This window comes from Desmodus rotundus, chromosome 5 (assembly GCF_022682495.2).
Source record: "Desmodus rotundus isolate HL8 chromosome 5, HLdesRot8A.1, whole genome shotgun sequence".
Taxonomy (NCBI): domain Eukaryota; kingdom Metazoa; phylum Chordata; class Mammalia; order Chiroptera; family Phyllostomidae; genus Desmodus; species Desmodus rotundus.
This window is the reverse complement of record NC_071391.1, coordinates 37117914-37138852: the sequence shown is the minus strand read 5'-3', so window position 1 is coordinate 37138852 and position 20939 is coordinate 37117914. Positions and strand designations below refer to the sequence as shown.

Genomic DNA, 20939 nt, shown 5'->3' with positions numbered 1-20939 from the left:
TGTGATAAAGCAGGTATAGAAAAAGTGAATGGTAGAATCTAGGTGGTGGGATATAGTAATCACTGTAACATTCATCTGTAAAAGACTTTTCCGTATGTCTGAAATTTGTCATAATAAAATGATGGAGAAAATATAATCTATCCTTAAAGGCCTAGCTTAAGATCCAGTGCTTTGGGGAAGGCTTTCTGGAGTCCCTGAATTACTTGGGGCCGAATACCCATGCACTTCACCGAAACCTCCTTCATGGCATTAGTCATCACTGGGCCTGTGGAGCTGATGTGCTTTTACATCTTAGCCCTTGTATCGGACAGCGAACTCTTTATCCTCAGTGCCTTAGACGGGCATCACAAGGCTCAGAGTGGATTGTCCCCACGTGACTGTAGGATTCATTTAGGAATATCGTGATTAAAGTTAACCTCATTGAAATTCATTTTGTAATGTAAGAGAGAGTGTGTGCGTGTTTGTCTTTTGGAAGAGAGAGAAATGAGGGTTAACGTTTCCAACACCACACACCCTGATCATGGCTGCGAACAAGACCGCTGTGTGGACCGGAGCCTCACCGCCAGTGGCAGTAATGATGGCTGGTGCCCCTGCGCTCCCGATCCTTGTTGAGGGAATTCTGTGTCTTCGTACCACGATTCCAATCCAGAGCTCTGGACTGTATGGACCCGCCCCTGTTTAGAGGGCCATGCTATAAAATATAAGCAGGTCTCAAAGGTCTCAGGACATCCTCTTAAGATCCCTGACAAGAATCTCCTCCATTCAGAACCTTGTTGATTTCCCCAAAATATGTGTAATCCCAAGCAGCCAAACGGATATTCCAAAATTATTTGGAATGGCATACTTGTTTTCCTAATATGTAAGCATATTTTAATTCTGAGAAGATTTAGAAATAAAAATAGAAGATATTAATAAAGTCAAAGGTATAGTATTAATGTTTTTATTTAAAGGAATTATGTGTAGTTGATATTTCAGGCAATTATGTAAAATAATTTGGCCCATACAACAGGTGAGCCTGTATTTCCAAATTAAAATGTGCCGTGGGTACTTGATTTACACTGGCTTTGTGGAAGGATTGAAGTCTTACTAGAGGTAAGCAATATTAGAGAATTTAAGATAATTTATTAGGTTTCTAAGAACTGTTTAAGGAAATATTTTATAAGTTAGGTCAAATAGGTTTAATATTTAAAAGAATTGATTACATTCTAAATTAAATACAGTCCTTTAAATGTTTAAAGGACTTTAGGTTTATACAATGGACCAAATATTGTTTGAATGGGCCTTTGCAAGTGGTTATAAAAATTGTAAGATATGTGAGTTGAACTTAAAACTTAAAGATGAACTAGGTAATTGAGTTTTTAAAAAAATGACTAACCAAATGAAATACTCATTTCTATAAACCGGGTAAACCCAAGTAGTGTTTTTCTGTGCACAAAGCCACCTCATGGTCATTAAAAAATTCACATGAAATAAAGTGAATGACACTTAGTAGATCACAGTAGATGCTTAGTGTTACTTGAATTTGAATTTAAAAATTGAATCAACAGTATTCCTCATGGAGACAAGAACAAACACATAAGAACCTCAAGTTAATTCCTCTTTATGGCCTGAAACACGGTATAGAAGAAAGGACACAGGGCTTTGACAGGTGCTCTTGTAAAGCACAGGGACCTGAGAGTCCTTTCAGTGAAATGATGGCAGTAGCATCATGCTCTGCACAGAGTCGATGCCCGGTGAGGGCCTGTTGTAGGGGCACCAATTTTTAGAGGTACTGTCAACAACGGATAAGCTGATATTGTTTAACTCCAAGGCGTGCCATTTGCATGGACTGCAGGGTATACAGTCAAATGTGGCTGTCCTGAATGTCGACTTCATCCATTCCTCCAAATGCCATAAGAAACTGAAAGTTAGTTATATAGATGCTGTGTTGCACATAACAAGGAGTTCTGCCCACTTCCACAGAAAATAAGCAAGTATGGGGCAGGAGACATTTTTGCCATCTGGAGGAGGTTCAGATGGAATTGCATGTAATACAGAGCTTTGGCTTTATTTTGTCATGGCCACTCAGATCGCCCTGAACAGGGTGCACAGTGAGGCCCCGAGCCAGAAGATACTGTCATTTCGGTCTGGCTTCTGGTAATTAGGCACTCCTAGCTGGGCTCTGCTGTCAGTGAGCCTTTGAGACAAATTGCAGAATCCGTACAACCATATGAGAGATGAAGTAGACCCGATGACACTACAGGAGATATTGGTAATTCTCAAAAGTTTGAAAGAGAATCCTTAGAGAAGCAATTCTCAGAACTGAATTTTGAGGTCCTTTTTCTGTGGTTAAAGGGTAAGTTCAATCATAGAATCAGTATCTGAGAAGATCCTGACAAGCTAGTAAGACAGGTTTAGTCGAACAGGATGAAATGCAAACAGAAAGAAATGTAAGGTCCTGTATTTGGATCTGAAAATTCTAACTATGCATAAACAGACTGGGCATGGGGGTAGGGATATATTGGAGTGGTAGCCCATGCAAAAAGAACCTAGGAGTCCAAATTGACAGAAGTTGACAGTTTTTTGTTGTACCCCCAAATTAAACACAGTGCTGCATTAACAGAAGTGGGGTATTTAGGAGTATACGTGCGGTGATGGACCCACTCTTTCTAGCAGGAGCATCACTACAGTCCTGGCCTTCAGGCTGTGAACGGAAAATAGACAACGCATGGTCACAGGATGTATGGGGGAGTGTTCCAAAGCTTCTCACAGATACAAAGGAACAGGGGAGGTTTGTCCTGGACACAACTTCAAGAGCACCTGAAAGCCATCATTAATATCTGGAAGTTAGTCATGTGCATAAGTGCCTATCCTTGTTTCGTGTGGAGAGGAACATGAATCTGAAGGTGAAATTTTCAAGAAGCCATAGTAAGGAGGGTCCTTTTATTCTTGAATGTTTTAAAATGAAGCGGACTGCTTCCTGAATTCTAGGAGTGCTGCTAGCTTTGGCTAATAAGGACTTTGACTTTGAAGGGTGGGAGTGGATGACACAGAGTCACTCTCCAGTCCCAAACTTCTATGATTCCTTTGTCTTCTAGTGGTGACCTTGTATAGGACACAGCGCTAACACAGGCAAGAGGTGGACACAGCCTCGATTACTAGGATGCCCTACCAGGGGTGTCCAGCCTGCAGCCCAGGATGGCTGTGAATGCAACCCAACACAAAATCCTGAATTTACTTAAAGCCTTTTTTTTTTGCTCATCAGTTTTTGTTAGTGTTTGTGTACCTAATGTGTGGTCTGAGACAACTCTTTCTTCCAGTGTGGCCCAGAGCCACCAAGAGGTTGTTCAGTGAAGGGACAGTATTTAGAATTCTCAGACAAAATTCCCATGAAGATATGCCCCCATTGGTCTTAATTAGTGCTGCCCGTTCTTTACTCTGCCCAGGAGATCTGGTGGGCATAGTCACTGTCTTTCGGCAGAGGCTGTGTTATTTCCTCATTTATTCTTCCTGTGAGCCCAACAGGGTGCTGTGTGCCTGTAGCAGGGGTGGTTGGGGCGTCCGGGAATAAGACAAACTTCTTGGTCCCTTCAGGTATGCAGTATGTCTGGGAAGTAAGACAGCAAGCAAAAATTACACAACTAGCTATACAGTTATGATTATAGTTACAGTTTGGACCCATGTCTTGTAAGAATGGGCTTTTTTTCATGTTCAATAGTATTACATTTCCCCACTTAGCTTTGGGGCTATACTTTCCCATTATATTACAGTTCTTCAAAGTCAGGTTGTCTCTTTGAGACTCCTCAGTCTCCTGGTAGGGTATGGATGGAGGGTATTTGTTTAGAATTGGAGGCATTTTCTTTCCACCAAAGGTTATAAAGCTTTGAGGAGCTGAGTCACTCTTTCTCACAGGGACAATCGTGTATGTAGTTACTAGTACAGTGACTGCTTTTAGGGGGGATCTGCTCTCATACTGTTAACTTCTTATCATTGTAGGGTTTCTGTGGCCACAGTGGTTCATTCTCATGTGGCCATAATGGCTAACTGGAGGTAACTACGAGTAGAAGTCTGGGTGAGGAGGAATGGGAATAAAAAATAAAACTAGAACAGAACGGGGTTTACAGACTCCCACACTAATCCTTGTATTTGTTGCATATACAAGTAACCACTCATTTAGATGCAACCTAGCAAAGAAACAAGAAGGCACATTTTAAAAAGCACATTTCTATCCTCGATTGCTGATCATAATGTTCATAATGTAATGTGCCTCATCTTCTTTTCCCCTCGTAAGTATTTTCGCAAACAACTGTACTGTTTTATTTTTCCAGCATTAACAAACTAACAGTGGCAACTGATTCTGAATTCTGTTCTTAGCTCTCAGAGGCATTTTTTTTGTCATCCACCTTACTGTAAATTCTTCTTTCTTGCAGGTAGGAATGAATTGATAGCCAGATACATCAAACTCAGGACAGGGAAGACGAGGACCAGAAAACAGGTAAAATAACCTACCTGGAAATTGTGCATGTCAGCGAATGGCCCAAGGAGGCATTTTGGCTGCAGTGGCTGTCTGTGCTTTGGCTCCTAGGAGCCCCCAATTTTAGTTCCCTGTAAGGACGTCAGTGATGTTGAAATTGGTGTTTTAAATTGGCTCAGTTTTCACTGTTCATCATTTCAGTGACCCTGACTATGTGGTCTCCAGAACTCTTTTTATATATATGGGAAAGTTGTAGTCAGGACAGTGTATAAACTGCTCCTGTACTGTACTTCAGAAGTTCTCCTTCTTTCCCAGACGATGCATCTGCAACCACTGCAAATGCTGCAGGTGCAAATGTACTCGCAAGTCATGAAAGTTTGAGATTTTTGTGCATTGTAAAACCCTGGAACAATTACATGTGAGTCATCATTTCAATGAAAAAGTAACACTAGCAGCCGTGAGTATTGGCCTGAATACGATACTGAATGATGTGCGTCCAGGGAACTGTTGCTCCTTAAGCTGTGGCTTTTTGTCAGTAGCTGCTGGGACTGAAATGAAGTTACAACTTAAATACCTTTGCGCAGAGCAGTGTCAGGAATTTTCCTCTGCCCTTTGTCAGGGCTCTGGCTCTCCTGCTTTCGTATGTAAAGCAGCCCAAATTTCTGACCCAGTTCAGAACTGGAATGGATGAGAAATTCGTGTTTAACTAAAAACAAAAAAAGTAAAGGGTTAAGGGTGGGGGGATCAAACAAATCTCATTGGTGAGTCATTAACAGAAATTTTTTTAATGTTGACCTATGCTGATGGATCTGTGGATTTTAAAAATTATAATCAAACCAAAAGACAAGCTCAACTGTGGTCTCATTAAGCCTGAGCAGCAGATTCCAGTCCTCTGCTCGGTGATGAGTTGTTTTCATGAGTGTTTATGACGGGGTAGAGCTCTTCCCCGGGAATGCTGCCTGTGCCCCAGCCGAGCCTGGCTGCTGAGTCAGCACAGAAGGAGGTGGCCTCCTGCCAGCGCTCAGACACAGGACATTGTCTATTCGGTGGATGTTCCCCCGACAGTGGAAGGTGGTCCTCATTAAGTCCGAGAACCACATAAGAACAAAATTCGGGTGGAAACAAGTAAAAGCAGGAGCTGGACAGAGGAGTGAAGAGGATGGGGGAGTTCCTGCTTCTCCAAACTTAAAAACAAAACAACGCAAATTGAAAAAATATTAATAATTTAAACTCAAAGACAAAGTTAAAGGGATCTTTTATTATCATAAATCCTGTTTTTTAGAGTTGCTAGAGTGTTTGAAATGAATTAATTGTCTCAGTCTGAGTTGCTGAATTTTTACATGGAAGGTCCTAAATTTCTGAAACAGGCAAAAACAGCCAAGATCTAATTCTCAACATACTGAACGTACTGGACCTGGGCTGTCTGCTGGTCTGTGAGCTCTGCTCATGCGCCCCACCCCTTCACTGGGGACTCTTCTAAATTTAACCAAGTCCTGTGGAAAGAGATGCAAATTTGTTTACCCAGTGGAATCATTGTGTTTCAGAAGCCAGGCTTGGCTTGATTTCCACACCCCGGCATCCTGGGGATGTTTTTAGGCAGCAGTTGGTGATACCTCTCCAATGTGAATTTGTTGTTCAGCAAATCCGTGTGGTTTTCAACCCAGATTTTTAACAGGATGGCTGGCTGGCTGTATTCACACTTTGCGCTTTGTAGTAATATGCAAATCCACTTGGCGCCCAGTCAATACCCAACAGAGTGGAAGGATTAAAGATATTTATAAGGGGGAAAATGCTCTGCTAACTGGGTCTTTCCATTTCACTTTGAGATCTAATTTACATGTCAGTATTATTTTAACATTTGCTACAGAATCCAGAGCTCTTAATGAGATCAGAATACAGCTGATAGCTTCAGCTTCTTGATTCTGCAGAATGTGCTAATTTATGGATCGTCTCTTCTAAATTGAGAAAAAGGGATTTTCCCTCCTGATACTGACAAGCTATAAATATTTTCATTTACCTCTACCCCCACCTTTTTAATTTTATAAAGAAAACAACCCCAGGCTCCCCCTCTCACCCCATTCCCGTGATTGCTCCCGGGTGAGAAAAAAACTAGATTAGCCTAAACTTTCCTCCTGAATCAAGTCACTGCAGTGATGACCCAGTCTGAAAAGCTGAGAGCAGCGCTGGGGGCTTGGTGTCTGGCTGGGACTGTGTATTCCTAACTGCAGAGCTTTGTTGCGATGCAAATAACCTCCCCCCCCACCCCACCCCACCCCAAAACCCTCCTAAGGAGTAGCAATTTTATATTTGATTTCCTTTTTTTGTTTTGTTTTGTTTTGTTTTGTTTCCCCTCATAAACCCGAACAATGTAGGTGTCTAGTCATATACAGGTCTTAGCAAGAAAGAAAGTTCGAGAAATTCAAGCCGCCATTAAGGTACGTCTGGCTTGCCCAGTTGTAGGGGGCTTTTCATCTCCATGGTTACAGGCTTTTCCTTTGTTTTCCTCCCTTCCCCTACCCTGCAGGTGTCTAGTCACATTCAGGTTCTTGCCAGAAGGAAATCTCGTGATTTTCATTCCAAGCTAAAGGTATGCGCTTTCCTGCTTTTTGGCTTGTGGTTGCTATGCATCTCACTTCCTGTTTTCCATGGTGACTGGTGAATGCCTGGTGCTGGGATTCTTGTAACCTAGTTTCCTCGCATGTGAGAGCTGTTTACATTTCTTTGTGTCTAATCTCTCTGTTTCTGTACTAGCCTCACAGTAAGCCCAGTGTGTGTGCGCGTGTGTCCCTAATAACAATGCAAATGCAGCAGAGAGCTGGTCTTGATAACTTTTCAGCACAGAAACATGATTTTTTTTTTTTAACCTTCAAATCCACCAAGCAGCCCTGGGCTAGGAGAGGAAAAAAAAAAAAATCCAGAAACACAAACTTGGTGTAGAAATTATAAACAAGAATCATTTCCACAGCAGTCATCATGAAATTGCTTTTAATAAGATATTTAGAAATTAATTTGGACTTTTGATGTATTTTCAAAAGTACTCATGAAAAACACACCCTATTCATGTAATTTTTCTTGTGTCCTTCCAACACGGAGAGTATTTTCTGCCAGATTTCCTCCACAGCTTAATATTGTTTTCTAAGTTGAAAAAGAAACTTGAGGTGAGGCCTTAAAAAAAACATAAAGATAGATCTTAAGAGTGGAAAAGGTCCTGATCAAATCCATATTTGCAATTCCATTTATAATTAAGTTTACTTTGAAATGTTTTTACACATGCCTCAGTTTCCCGTCTCTTCAAAAATATTTCATAGCAAAAATGGAGGCATGGACAGTATTTTAAATGTCAAGTTCTATCTTCCAGAGTTAGCACACGTGACTTCTTTTGCCCCATGATAACCCGTTTTAGAAATGCATAGATTATAGTTTACATGAACAGGTTTTACTTTATGATAAAAATGAATTTGTAGCTCATATTGTTCTCTTTCCCATATGTCATTTTTTGTTCTGATCGTTTTTCCCCATACATTAAGTACATTTGTGTTTTCATTGTAAACCTAAAGAATAAAGTGCAATTTCATAGCACTGAGTGGTGAACTCTGGGACCCTTCCCAAAGCCCTCCAACGTTTTTTATGCAAACAAGTCTGGCTGTGGAGTAGCACGAAGTTACTAGGAAGGAGCATTTGGTGTGCCCTCTGCAGTGGGCAGCATGCTGGCTCGCTGGCACGTGTGGCTGATGGTGGCTGGCTTTTAGCTGCACTGGCTGAGCAGTCAGAAAGGCTAAGATAACCTCTTAGATCCTGCTTTTTAACCAAAGGTGCATTCCTCTCTATGTGGATGTAACTCCCGCAGTATTTGCTCAAATTCTGACTGTTTCTAGTTTCTCTGAGCTAACGGATTAATGGTGTACAAGAAGTTTACAGACATCAATTTTGTGTTTCCATCTGTGATGTTATAAATTGCTCTATTTCTACGCTGTCTGTGTGGTTCCTGTGGACTCTCCAGGGCACACAGCCCTAAACCAAAAACCCTCAAGTGATGAATGATCCTCTCCTGTTCAGAAGGGATGCCCATCGGGTGTACTCTTTTTCTCACTTGGTGATTTCAGGAATCTTCCTCAATGGAAACAATGCTACCTTTACTTTTATACATACCATACACACAAAACACACAGTGGTATTTGTGTTTGTTCTTCAAAAATAATAAAAAAAAAGACTTCCCCACATTGGGAACCCTGGCCCACTCTCCTTTGGGGCAGACACAAGGAGGAGGCGGAAGCAAAGGCAGTCGGGTAGCAACTGGCTCAGCATTTCAGCTCCAAGAACCACCTCCATCTCCTTGTAGTTTCTTTCCTTCCTCCCTACCACATTATTCTTGGAAAAATGGAGGCCTTTGTTCTTCCCATCAGCTAATACCAATTGCGTGTTCCAGGCATGGCGCTCATCACGGTGGGCAGTTAACAGCCAACCCCTTATTCACAGAGCTGGCCATGCAAATGGGAATGTGAAATTAGGGCACTGTTGGATAAGTGTTAGTGGAAAGAGCCAGAGTAAAACGTGGAGGGAATCCCAGGGACAAGCTGCATGGAGAAAGTGCTGCTGTCGGGGAACTGGAAGGTAGCAGTCAGTGTGGTGCGGAACCTCTCGCGTGTTCTCTCGTGTACCCGCACTGCAGAAAAAGTCCCATGGTTGAGGAATAACATTTAGGAAACCAGGGTTCCAGGAGCTTCATTGACTTGCCAAAGGCTATCACTCCTAGTTAGTGTCAGAGTCAGGATTTGAACTTAGGTCTTTCTGAATCCTAAACCACTGCTCTTTCAGAAATAGTGTTATCCAGTGGAGATGGGAGAATGTTTTCAAGTAGAAGGCTTCACGCCAGCACACGCTGTAGATACCCTATCACCCCTCACGCCCCTTAGAGTTAGGCAGGCTGCCCTTGCTACCAGCCTTTCCTCAGCACCCACATTTTAGAAGGTGAACATTTAACTCTGAGCTCGTGCTCAAAACATGGACTTAAATTGAGATTGACACAGTGGTGATTGTCATAACTAGGGGCGATGTGACCCTAGCTTCAAAACTGCTGTGTCACCACTCTGGGGGCATTAGGGCGGTTGAAGAGAATAAGGCTGTCACTTGCCTTCAGAGATGTCACTGCCTTGACCTCCCATGGGCATTTTGTGTTAAAGACGCCCTCATCAACCTTCCTGGCCGGCCGCCACCAGGAAATGGACTCAGGTCTGCTGGCCTTGTAGAGAGTAGATCTCACCGCTCCATCTGTACTTGCCTGTGTGGCTCTGGAGTCTAACCACATCCGTGGGAGGCAGGGATGAGCATTCTCGCTGAGATCATCGTGGGGTCAGCCTGATAGCCACAGCTTCTTGGCCTCCCGCCCTAACTAATGAGATAAACTTGCTACAGAAAGTTGAAGTTATCCCAACAAGATACAAGGGTAGCTTCTGGGTGGGCAGTGAAGGTGGCAGGATGTACCCAGACTTACAAGAAACACTGTGCTTTGCCTGCGAAGATGTATCAGGGCTTCCTGGAGATGGTAGCTGGTGACTGACCATCTCAGGACCTATCCTTGCAGTTCCTGCCTCACTCAGCCTCCTCACTATTTCTACATTCTCAGAAGTCCAAAGACTTCTGTCCTCTGGGGTGGACAAAGGCCGGTGGCCCTCCTGTGAAGACTGAAGCCAAACTCCATGTTCCTGTCCTCCCTTGGAGTTTCAATGAATGGTTTGCCCACACCTGGGGCCCCTACCAGGTGTGGCTTCCATGTGAGCCGTCTTGCCTATAAGCCTCTCTTCATTTCCTGGGGAAGGGTGTGGTAGAATTTTTTTAGTCCAGTGATCTTCCAGCCTTTTTATAAGCAGCAAAACTCATGTTTCAGATTGAAATCTTACTTGAAGCCTTCAAGATATAAAAGAATAAAGGCTGTTTTAATTGAAGCTCACGCTCTTTCATCCTTAGCAATGGCCTCTTCGGCTGTTTTGGTGAATAAGGTATGAAGAACCACACTGCTCTAGGCAGAAAGAAAATGAGGTGGCTGCCTCTCAGCTGACCCTCCCAACCTTCACAGGAAAGCTCTCATGTCCCACTGCCTAGGCTTTGTAGCCTGTTCTGCCACATTCGTCCGCAGAAACACTCCGGACGAGCGTGGTCGTTCTCATGCCACAGCTGTGGGCGCGTCACCCTGACTCCAGAAGCCTGTTAGACTGGGTTCCGAAGGTCAGTGTCACGCTTCTGCTGGCTGCCGCGCCTCTCGGAGCGCCTGTTGATGAGCCACATCACTCCCTGTTTTGTGTAGACTTGAACTTTATTTTAATTTTTGTAGCAAAACTTGTCACGGTGAAAGTTGAAGATTCCATGTATGGTAGATTCGAACTCTGTAAGCACGGAAGTGATGGTTTCTTTCAGTCCAGTAAACTTTTCCTGGAGAGCCCAGTGTGTTCTAGACCCTTCAGTAGATGTCAGAGAGTTATAAGCAGAACCTCTGCTCTTCGGGAACACTAAATTTTTCTGTCGGTTTTGGCTATGTTTGGGGAGAACACAAGATTTCCAGTAGCTTATCCTCAGCTGGGGGCGGGTGGGGCTCTGCGGAAAAGATTTAACAGAGCAGCGGGCAGACTGCATCTGGGGAGGCTGACTACTTCGGAGGGTGGGGGCATTACAGGAAGCCTTGTAGAGAGGGATCCTCAGAACTGAGCGAAGAAGAAGGCAGAGTGTCCGCTGAGAAGCAGGGGTGTTTGGGGAACTGTGAATAACACCACTTAGCTGGAGGCACGAGTGGGAAATGCCACCGTAAGGGTCTTGCAGGAAGGTCCAGGACCATCCCATGGAAGAGTGAGGCTCACCTGTGGGCCATGGGGAGCAAGTGGGGGGTCGTTGATACTTACTAATTCAGGGAGCACTATGAAGTCGAAGGGGAGAGGTGCAAGGACCAGGGCCCACCACACACGCAGGGCACTAGCCCTTCTCGCCATTCAGGTCTGGCTCCCCATTCCAGTCCACTCTGAGTGCGGCATACACTTTCTTCCTCGTTGTTTTTAAAGAGTAAATTACGTTTAAAAGTTCTGTCCTTATTAAATCTGAAAGTGTACACTGAAACTTTTCAATAGCACCATTTAAAACTTAGGTTATTTAAAATCGGGTTCTCTTTAAAGTGATGGCAGGTCACTGAGTGTGTGCATCAAGATTAACCATGAAGTTTTTATTGTTGCTAAATTTAAAATGCAACAAAGTTAAAAAGTGCAGAGCAGGCCATATTAAACATCCATGGTTCTATTACCCGGAAATGATCTTTTCATTTTGATATATTTTTAAAAGCTTTTTTGTTAAGTGAAAGAAATCAAATGGCAAAAATTATTCTTATGTTTTCTAATTCCTTTGATCCCCCCTCATTCCCCAACCGATGTCAATCTTCCCCACCCATTCCTCCACCCGCAGTGTCTTTCCTTGCCATTTATTTCCCTGAGAAAAATCAAATCCAGTAAAAACTCTCTTCTGTTTTGCCCTGTTGTAAAACTAATTTAGATTGTTGCCCACTGTCTACTGTGAATTTGTGCTGAAGCCTCTGGCACAAACATGATGAGACTTTTTCTCTACAACTTGCAGCAGCCTCAACCAAGGTAGACCTAGCCAACAATTTGGGATGGCCTTGGACACAGACACAACCGTAAGGGAGAGCTGCAAGGGGCAAGACAACCCAGGGGATAGGGAGGTGGTCTACAAGCAATGTGAGGAGACGAAGAACCCGGAGTGGAGGAACTGGACAGCAGGGAAAAGGGCCGAAAGGGCAACAGAGTGCAGCTGCGAGTCATGAGCCTGTTGAGTTGGATAAGGGAATGCAAGGCATTTGTGACCAGAGCGCCAGAATTTTGGACAGTAAATGTATACTTTCAGTTTCGTTTTAATTTTTAAATTTTTTAAGAGAGAAGTCAGAGTGCTAACTGCTGCTTGAGAAGGGAGCTCATCTTTGAGGGAGTCACTTTGCAGTGGTGGGAGTGCCATGTGTGTGGCCCCTGCCCAGACGAAATCCTTTGGACCCACCACTCTCCAGGCGTTCGGTGGGCTCTGGGCGACCCACAGATGTGTGACTAGGCCTGGTTCTAGTTACGAAGCAGAAGACGGGTCCCTGCAGTTATACTGTGCAAGCAGCTGGTAGGTGTATGGAGCATGCAATTAGGAATCCCGAGGACGGTGGCTTAGAGATCTCTCTTGGGTCTTCCATCACCACCTGCATCTCCAGCAGTGTCACCTACGCCAGTTTAATTTATTGTCTAGCATCTCTGCCTGTCCCCTGGTCTAGCCCCTCACTTCAGTGGAGCCGTGAGAGGCAGCAGCCTATCTGCGAAGACTCTGGTATCGACTGAGGACTGGCCTGAAAGTTCAGAAATTATTCTCTACCCTAATTATTTTACTCACTATCAATTCATGAAAAGGTCATTAACTGCCTTTTTAAGCTCCAGGGATTTATTATCCCCCGCATGCAGAAAGAGCACGGATACCTCCATGAGTTAAGCAGTCTTCTTTCCCACTTCAGAGTTCCTGCTCAGAGTTTCCTGCTCTGGGTCTCCATGTGATGATTGTCCTGAGATTGTCCGGGCCCTGCCCAGAGACCGCCTTTCCCCAGGCTGCAGGGGCTTGTGGGAGCCACGGCCGCGCTGTGCACCACCATCACCCTCCTGTCAAGGTGGACCAGGCCGTTTCTGGACTGAAGTGTGGGGGTGAGCACGCGACTCAGGACAGAAGTAAGAAGAAGGGAAGTCTTCACTCTGCCCTAACCTCAGAAGGAGTACATCTTAGGCAGTAGACATATTCGTGCCAAGCTCTGAATGTGCATTAAAGAAAAGCCTGTACTTGCTGACATTGCATCATCCCAGTAGAGCAGAAAAGAGCCTGAGTTTCTCTGATTGTGTCCAGTCGTTCTGACTAATTTATGAGCTGCATGTGCTCCCTGAGGCCATTTTCTTCATTCTCACCCTGGTGGCCTTTGTGATTTGATTTCTGAACAGGCCATTCTTCCCAATCTGCCATTTCTTCCAATAAGCAGAGAGCTTAAAGTTCAAATTGTTGATTTAATTCTCCTGAGGAGTTCAAGAACTTCGCTGAGGCATTGCTGCAACCCACTGCTGAATCCTGGTTGCATCACCATGGATTCATCCAGGAATGGGCCCGTCCACTGGGAAGATGCGCTTCACTTCATCCACTGCTGCTCCCCACAGCCCTCTGAGCCACTCGGCCCCGTCAGGCAGTGGTGGCCGTAAGCCGTGCACAAGGCAAAGAAAGCCTGGAACCGCCACCTCCTTTGTCTCGGCACCAGCACCAAGACACCTGGCCTTGTCACAAGATTTGGGAAATGATGCATTGCCTTGCCTGGCGTCGCCCAATCTCCGGGGAGTTCTTTTGCATTCATGACATGCACCCTGTCTCCTCAACGATGTTTTCATTACCTTGTTTTTAATTTAACCAAGTTAAAACTAAGATTAGGAGACAGTTAATTTCTCAGGCTTGGGTGTGATGAAATTAGAACTCCTCATCAGCGGTGTGGTGATACAGTGTAAACCAGAGGGCTGAACCATTTGTGTTTCCATGTGAACTGAGCCAGGTCTGTTTTTTCTCTCTAAGGGTGAAACAGTGCCATTCCACATTTCTAGCCCTTCCAACAGAAATCCCATCGTTGATTGGCATCCAGTGTAGACATAACTGAGAATAACAGTGAGCCCCAAGATCATGTAATCAGGACCAGGGCTCCAAAGCATTTCAGGTCTTGAGCAGGAGCAAGCCTGATGGTCAGTCACCTGGGCGCCATAGATACAAATTCACTGAAGGGCACAGCTGCTGGCACTGTGTGGAGTGCTTGATGCAATTCTCCAAGCAGTCCTGCAGGTGGGCACTGTCACCCTCACTTCATAGGTGGGGAATGTCTAGATTTGATCACCGGGCTGTCTGGCACCCAAGCTCAAGCTCTTTGCATGATGCCATGGTGCCTCCCCAAAGAGTGCTGGTCAAGGATGAGGGTTTCTTTCCTTGGCTTGAGATACTTTTGCATTTTCTCCCCTCAACTGAGCTCTTTTTTCGTTGTATCTGGATTAAGCAGAGAAGTGAAAGATGGGAGTTGTTACTAAGCCTGGAGCTAAACTTGAGTCCACCTCCTGCTTTGGGTTCCTCTAGCTTTTCAGGGAAGATTTACTCCCTGCCTCTTATTGTTGTTACCTCTGAAGGGAAAGGGGGCTCAGATCAGAAGGGTGCCTTCTCCCCAACCATCAGACGTGGCATTAGCTGATCTAAATCCCAGGCTTCCTGGTGGAGAGTCATCAAGCATACCTATAAATCACTCAGATCCTCATCTACAATCCTTAATGATGCTAAACCCCACATCAGAATGAAAGAAAACACTATTGACAATTATAAAATGCTAAATATAGCTCAGTACATTTAAAAATGAACAATAGTAAAAGCCTTGAAACATTTTTCTTTGATGTGAATGGAGCCTTTGGCATTTGGAAATACAATAAGATGAATTAATTGCTCCTCATTACATGGCAAGTCAGGAGAGGTATGAATGTGCCTTCTCTCCTCGGCATTAGCTGTTGCCTGACCGAAATAGCCCCCTTTTGTATTTACTCCTGCTTTCTCTAATAATAAGCAAATTGGAGATCATGGCTAGAAAAATTCAAGTGCCCTTCATCCTTTCTCCAAAACCCTCATAGACTTTTGTGATGTTTATCCGCTCAGGGGCTCCTGCTAATAATTGCAGAGGTCATGTGAATCCACATAGTGCAAGATTAGAAACAGCATCTGCAAAATTACTTCTTAGGAAAGTATTCTGTTTTATCTTCTTCTGCAGAAGTGATTTTGCAAGCAAATTGCTGTCTTTCCTCTCTCGCACTGTATTTTTATATTGCTGGAAAAAATATAGTTGGAGAGAAACATTTAATAGCTATCAAGAGTTTTGAATCCATGGTCCTTTTTTTTTTCCACTTTATTTATTTTTCCTAAGGTATTAGTAGACCTCCAAATGAAAAAATTAGATTGGAGTTTTTAAATTCTGTAATGAATGGCCCCTGAATAAACTGTTTGGAATATATTGGTTTAATATATTGGCTGTTCATTAAAATTTTTATATTTGACAGCTATAATACGGTACATGCAAGCATGTGGCCTTTTTATATTATTTTTACAATTTGTTTATGGTTAATGCCTACAAATTAGGAGATGGTTGATTCTCCAGAATAATCAACAGCTGGAGAAGCAGAGGAGAAAGGGGAATGAGGCTTCCTGACTATCCAGAAACTGATTCATGACACGTCCTTGAGTTTGAAGGGCACACCACTCCAGCCATGTGCGTTTGTGATGCGGCTGCCTTCCCACCGTGCATGTTACACGTAGACGTTTCCCAAACATTGGGTACGTTTCAGCCATTACAGGGAGGCAGTCAGCGGAACCCAGAGTTGCAGCAGCAGCCTTGCTATGCTTCATGAAATATGAAAGCCTGTTTACTTAGTAACAATAACAATTTGAAAGGCTTCGGGCTGAGGAGTTTATGCTGACACATCTGGCTAGACCCCATGTGGCTGAGGTAGTGAGGCCACTGATAGCACGGTGTGCCAGAGATTGGACAGGGAGGAGAGTTGAGTGGGTATGGAGACGTGCACCCCAAGTCACAGTGCTCCATCTGCCCTCATCTCAGGTCAGGTGGGCCAGTTGTTCTTAGCAGCCCATCAACAGTGCTAGACCCGTGCTGCCTGCTTCACAGACAGTTTCTGCATTCCAGGTGATGATGGGCTCAAGTTAGGGTTCAATTGGAAAAGCAAGGTGTGCCTCTCCTCATTTCCCCCACATTCAGCTTTCTTGGCCTCATTCTTTGTAATTTTAGGGATAGAGGGGCTTACAGTCAGTAACAAGGAGTCAGTGTGAAGTTGTCCAAGCTTTTTCCTAGGACACATTTTTCTTGTTCATGCATGCTCAGAATGTACACATACACACTCAGTGTTTCCTGTAATCTAAGACATCATAGATGATTACCCAGTATTGACTTAAAACAATTTTTTCAAGATAAAACAATGTGCTCATCCTTTGAAAATCTCAGCCACATCTCAGAAATGTTGGTATAAAAACATTTTAGAATAAAATTAATACGGTGTACAGTGGTAGCATATATTTTGAATTTACTTAAGCTCCAGTATTTGGATAGATTAGCATATGCCCTCCCCTCTCCCCTCTGTAGTCTGGGGATGTGAGTGATAAGGATAGAGTGGAATGTTTAATAGTCCCCAGGATATTAGAATAGAGGAACACGGAGAAGCAATTTACTTAGGTCTGACACTTAGAGTTACAATTTCTTTAAAGCCAGGCATGTATCTCTAGGCTGAAAATGACAATGTAGAGATCCTGCCATTGAAATCTCACAGCTTGGCACCCTTCCTCCCTCCCATTTCAGGATAAGTGGGTCTGCAGCCAGGCAGTCGGTCCCGTTTTTGAGATCTCCCTGGTGGTGCCTATTATCTGAAGGGTTACTTTACATCTTACACACACACAAATTTTAATCCTTTTAATTTTCAAATGTATATTATATGTAAAGGAGAGGTGTTATAAAATTAAAGGAGTGGTCAGAGTTTCTCTGCCACAAAAGGTAGGAAATCACTGGTATAGATATTTTAGTCCATTTGCAGAAAATTGCCTATTCTCAAGTAGGTAGGTCAAGTGCAGAAAGAACCTCTACTTGAGATACAATTTCCTCTCCACACTTGGCTTTCTCTCTGTTAGGACAGGCGGCCAAGGGCTGCCCAAATTTTAACATTCTGCTGTCTTTTCACTAGCAGTTTTCTTGGCTATATGTATTAAGATGTATTTGCTTGGGGCAGAACTCACAGTTATAGTTACAAATACTTTTAGAACCAGAAGAGCTTTAGTTTAGAGAATAAAGTGCAAATCTTTATTTTGTAGAAAATTAAAGAGTCTTAAATGATTTGTCCAAGCTAATACAACCCATTAACGCCAGGCCGGGGCAGGTACACGACCAGGTCTCCAGACTCCTGGCAAGTGGGCCTTTTCCTGGAGTGGAGCAAGTTGGTGTGATAGAAGCCTTTGATTTGCTCTCTTGCTTTTGAACTTCTGTTTTCATTCAGTACCTCATGGAATGCTGGATAATAAGAGAGTCAAACTTTACTTAACAAAAGAAAAACGCCATGTTCTGAAGCTGTGTGACATGAACAGCAACACTGGTGACATTTCTCCTTTCCTCATTGACTGATTTGCCTGTTAAAAAAGAGAAGTGTCAAACTTTTGGGAATGTTGGGAAGAACTTTTTAATCAGCCTAGCAAAGGTAAACACCTCAAGCAAACTCAAATAGCATAAGGGTGGGATGTGGAGATGTAGGGAACTCATTTCCACTTGGCCCTGGGCTTCCAGTTCCCGAATCCCTCCACCCAAGTGCACCAAACGAACTCTCTCTGTATCTGGGCAAGCAGCATCGCCCTCGTCATCAGCATTTCATAAACACAGAACTCTCGAGTCTGAGACGGGCCCCATGATGTACTTCTGGAAGAGGCCCAAGCCCATGGCTCTTCCTGAATTTGAGTCAGCCAGGCAGGCAGGAAGTCTGGGCTGCCATTTTCCCAGCTGCCCCAGCCTGGGCCCTGGAGAAGTTGTAAGGTGTGTTCCCTGTTGGGAAAGACTCCAGGGGTCATACCTCTGCCATTACTTCAGTTTCAGAAATCACCTTGAGAGCGTTTATAACCTCTCATTAGAGATGAAGTGGCTTGGGGGCTGGCCTCCAAAATGACCGGTCCTGAGAGAAACCAGCACGTTTGTATTGACGGACAGAGAAGGGGGTTGATTGTGACCAGAGCCATGTTTTTTCTCCTTGTTACACTTGGGTTCCCCCTGCATAGGTAATGGGGCAGGCGGCCTGTGAAACCTCAGGACCAGCTCAGAGCAGACTGCTTGGTGCTGAGAGCTCTGCGTGTGTTAGGCTCACTTTGGCTTTGGGGCGCTTGCACATGCTCTGTCAGTTTATCATAAAATACCACAGACTTCAAGATTTGTCTTTATTCAGTTTCTGAAATGTTTTGGAGCTTTTTAAAAAAGTTAGCAGAGGAAGCTAGCTTTAGGTTAGAGCATTAAGCAGATTAACAAATGTAGCTTCAGCTCAACGCATGGCATCTGACCAGAGGTGGCAAAAGCCTCACTCCCGTCACCCATGGTCCTTCCACTGGGGACCAGGAATCCCGCAAGCTCAGGCCCTGATGGTGTCATTCAGCTCTAGCACGTGATCTACAGATGCCCATAATGACCACGTGCATTCCTGAAGAGCTGTTCCATGAGGCTCATTATTTTTTCAGTTTAACAGCCAAAGAAATGTATAAAATATTATAAAATGTATGCAGGTGTCAGGCTCTTTTTCAAGGGTTAATGGAAACGTTTTGAAAATTCACATGGTATTCCTGGCAGTTACAGGGGCAAAGTGGTATCTCTACCACTTTGGTCTTTCGTAGAAGCCCCTAGCAATTGTCTTGCAGGCTTCAATATGTTTTTTAACTTCTCTTTCTGGCCTCGCCTTTGGCGCTTCTGCATGTTTATTCATTATCTTTGGGTAAATCTGTACATTTTGACGCCACCTCTCTGCTGATGCTCAGTGTCTTACCTGAGGCTTCCCTTGACCTTCACTCACTCTCTGACTCTGAATGGCAGCTGTGGAGGGCACTCCTTCTATTTTTGATGCCACCTTTTGTTTCCGCTTTCCTGGATCCTGGGGCCAGGTAGACTTATGGACTTTCTACTAGCAGCCAGGAACCATGTGTTCCAAGCATGAAGCTCTGCCTGTGTCATTGGGGCCTGTCCCCAGCCAGAGCTGTGGCCATTTCTCCCATCTGTCCTGGGGAAGCCACAGAAGCAACTTGGAGGAGGCGGGGGTAGTTTTTGGTAGTTGCAGTTGTTGGTAATCGCCCTTCTAGATACTTACACGAGTCGTACATTCTTCCTAAAATGTGAAAAAAACCACACTCCTACCTATTTTATTAAGCCCATTGTGTGTTTGTATGCATATCTATTTTTTAACTGAAGAAGAAAAATAACCCTGCCTTTGTACGCAATCCTTTTAACAAATTGTTTATTGTTGTATCCAGGTGACAAGCATGGTAAGTATTTTCACCACATTGAGTATTCTGTATTTTAGCTGTGCTTGGCAGACTTTTTGGCTAGCTTTGTGTTATCAGCCTTGGCTTTTTTAGAAAAGACCCATTTAGGAAAAGGAGAAACTTCTTACCTGGTAGCATCCTCTCTGTCTTTAGCTATAGAAGGAACCCACGTAGCCTTAGACCCATGGCGGGGACACCTGAGAGAGCATGCGCCCCACCAGCATGCTGCTTGGCCCCATCACCACCCCCAACCCCGCCCACCCCGCTGCTTCTGAGCCTCCCCCAGCAGGCATCTGCCAGGGCTTCCAGGCCTCGCATGAGTGACTCCAGCAGCTCCTGGGACTGTGGCCCCTTGACAGCGCACGCTGTCCAGGCCTCCCCCCACCCTGGACGGACCCATTCCTGATCCACGGTCATGCCCCTACCCCATCTATATGCTTAAAGCAGGGCCTTTTTTTTCTTGAGTGTGTTAAGTAATTGGAGAAATCTCCCTTTGCAAGCTGGAAAAATAAATAACTTTCTCCATTTTTCTCAGAGGCTTCCCATTCTTTTGGAAAACAGATTAACAAAAAAAATTTTTTAAACCTTGCCACTGGGTGTTCTCAGTCAATGTGCAGAGTTACAGTAGGTTCAGTGTGTTTTAGCCTTCTGGCTGTGTTTATTTATCTGTGCATGTTTGCTTTTTGGCCTCTTTTGTGGCTCTGTATTTTAGTCCGTGTGCTCGTGTCTGTGCTGTGTAAGCTGCCTGGTAGCCGTGCGTATGTATTAAGTCTGTATGTCACTGTCACCTTCAAGGATCAGACCGCAAAGGATAAGGCCCTTCAGCACATGGCCGCGATGTCGTCCGCCCAGATCGTCTCGGCCACTGCCATTCACAACAAGCTGGGGCTGCCTGGGATTCCACGCCCTACCTTCCCAGGGGCGCCAGGGGTGAGTCACAGGCTGCATCCAGGAATGGTGGCCCTCAGGGCATGGGGTCACCATGGGCCAGCGTGAAGCTGTTCACCTGGCACTTCTCACGATTGGGTCAGATGTCAGAGAACCACCTTGTGGTGAGCTGATGATGGGTGAACAGAGGGGAAAGGAAGGAAGGAAGGAAGGGGGCAGGGAGTGAGAGGGAGAGAGTGGGCAGGGGAGCTTCGTTAGTCCCTGAAGACATTGAGTCCAGTATCACTTTTCTGGTGCCCCTCTGGGTAGTTATCTGCATCTTTTTTTTCTAGCCCTTGGTCTCTGTTCCTGTGTCCTCAGGTCACTTTATGACAGCTAGCTCCTAAAGGGACAAAGAATTCTATTAACATTTTCATTTTGCACCTACAAGGACAGAGAAGCTAAATGTCATTGTCCCATTTAA

General features: G+C 44.4%; 1 protein-coding gene across 6 annotated transcripts in view; it reads left to right on the top strand.

Annotated features, from left to right (window-relative positions):
- The window catches only part of TEAD1 (TEA domain transcription factor 1), a 242405-nt gene that overhangs the window by 163034 nt on the left and 58432 nt on the right, over window positions 1–20939 (top strand). For 4 of the 6 annotated variants that reach the window (XM_053925596.2, XM_053925597.2, XM_053925599.2 and 1 more), the window contains 4 exons: window positions 4410–4474; window positions 6826–6888; window positions 6978–7040; window positions 20384–20518. In XM_053925596.2, the coding sequence (XP_053781571.1) occupies window positions 4410–4474; window positions 6826–6888; window positions 6978–7040; window positions 20384–20518 (326 nt within the window). The remainder of the gene's footprint in view (window positions 1–4409; window positions 4475–6825; window positions 6889–6977; window positions 7041–20383; window positions 20519–20939) is intronic. The other 2 variants (XM_053925600.2, XM_053925601.2) reach the window with 2 other exon arrangements.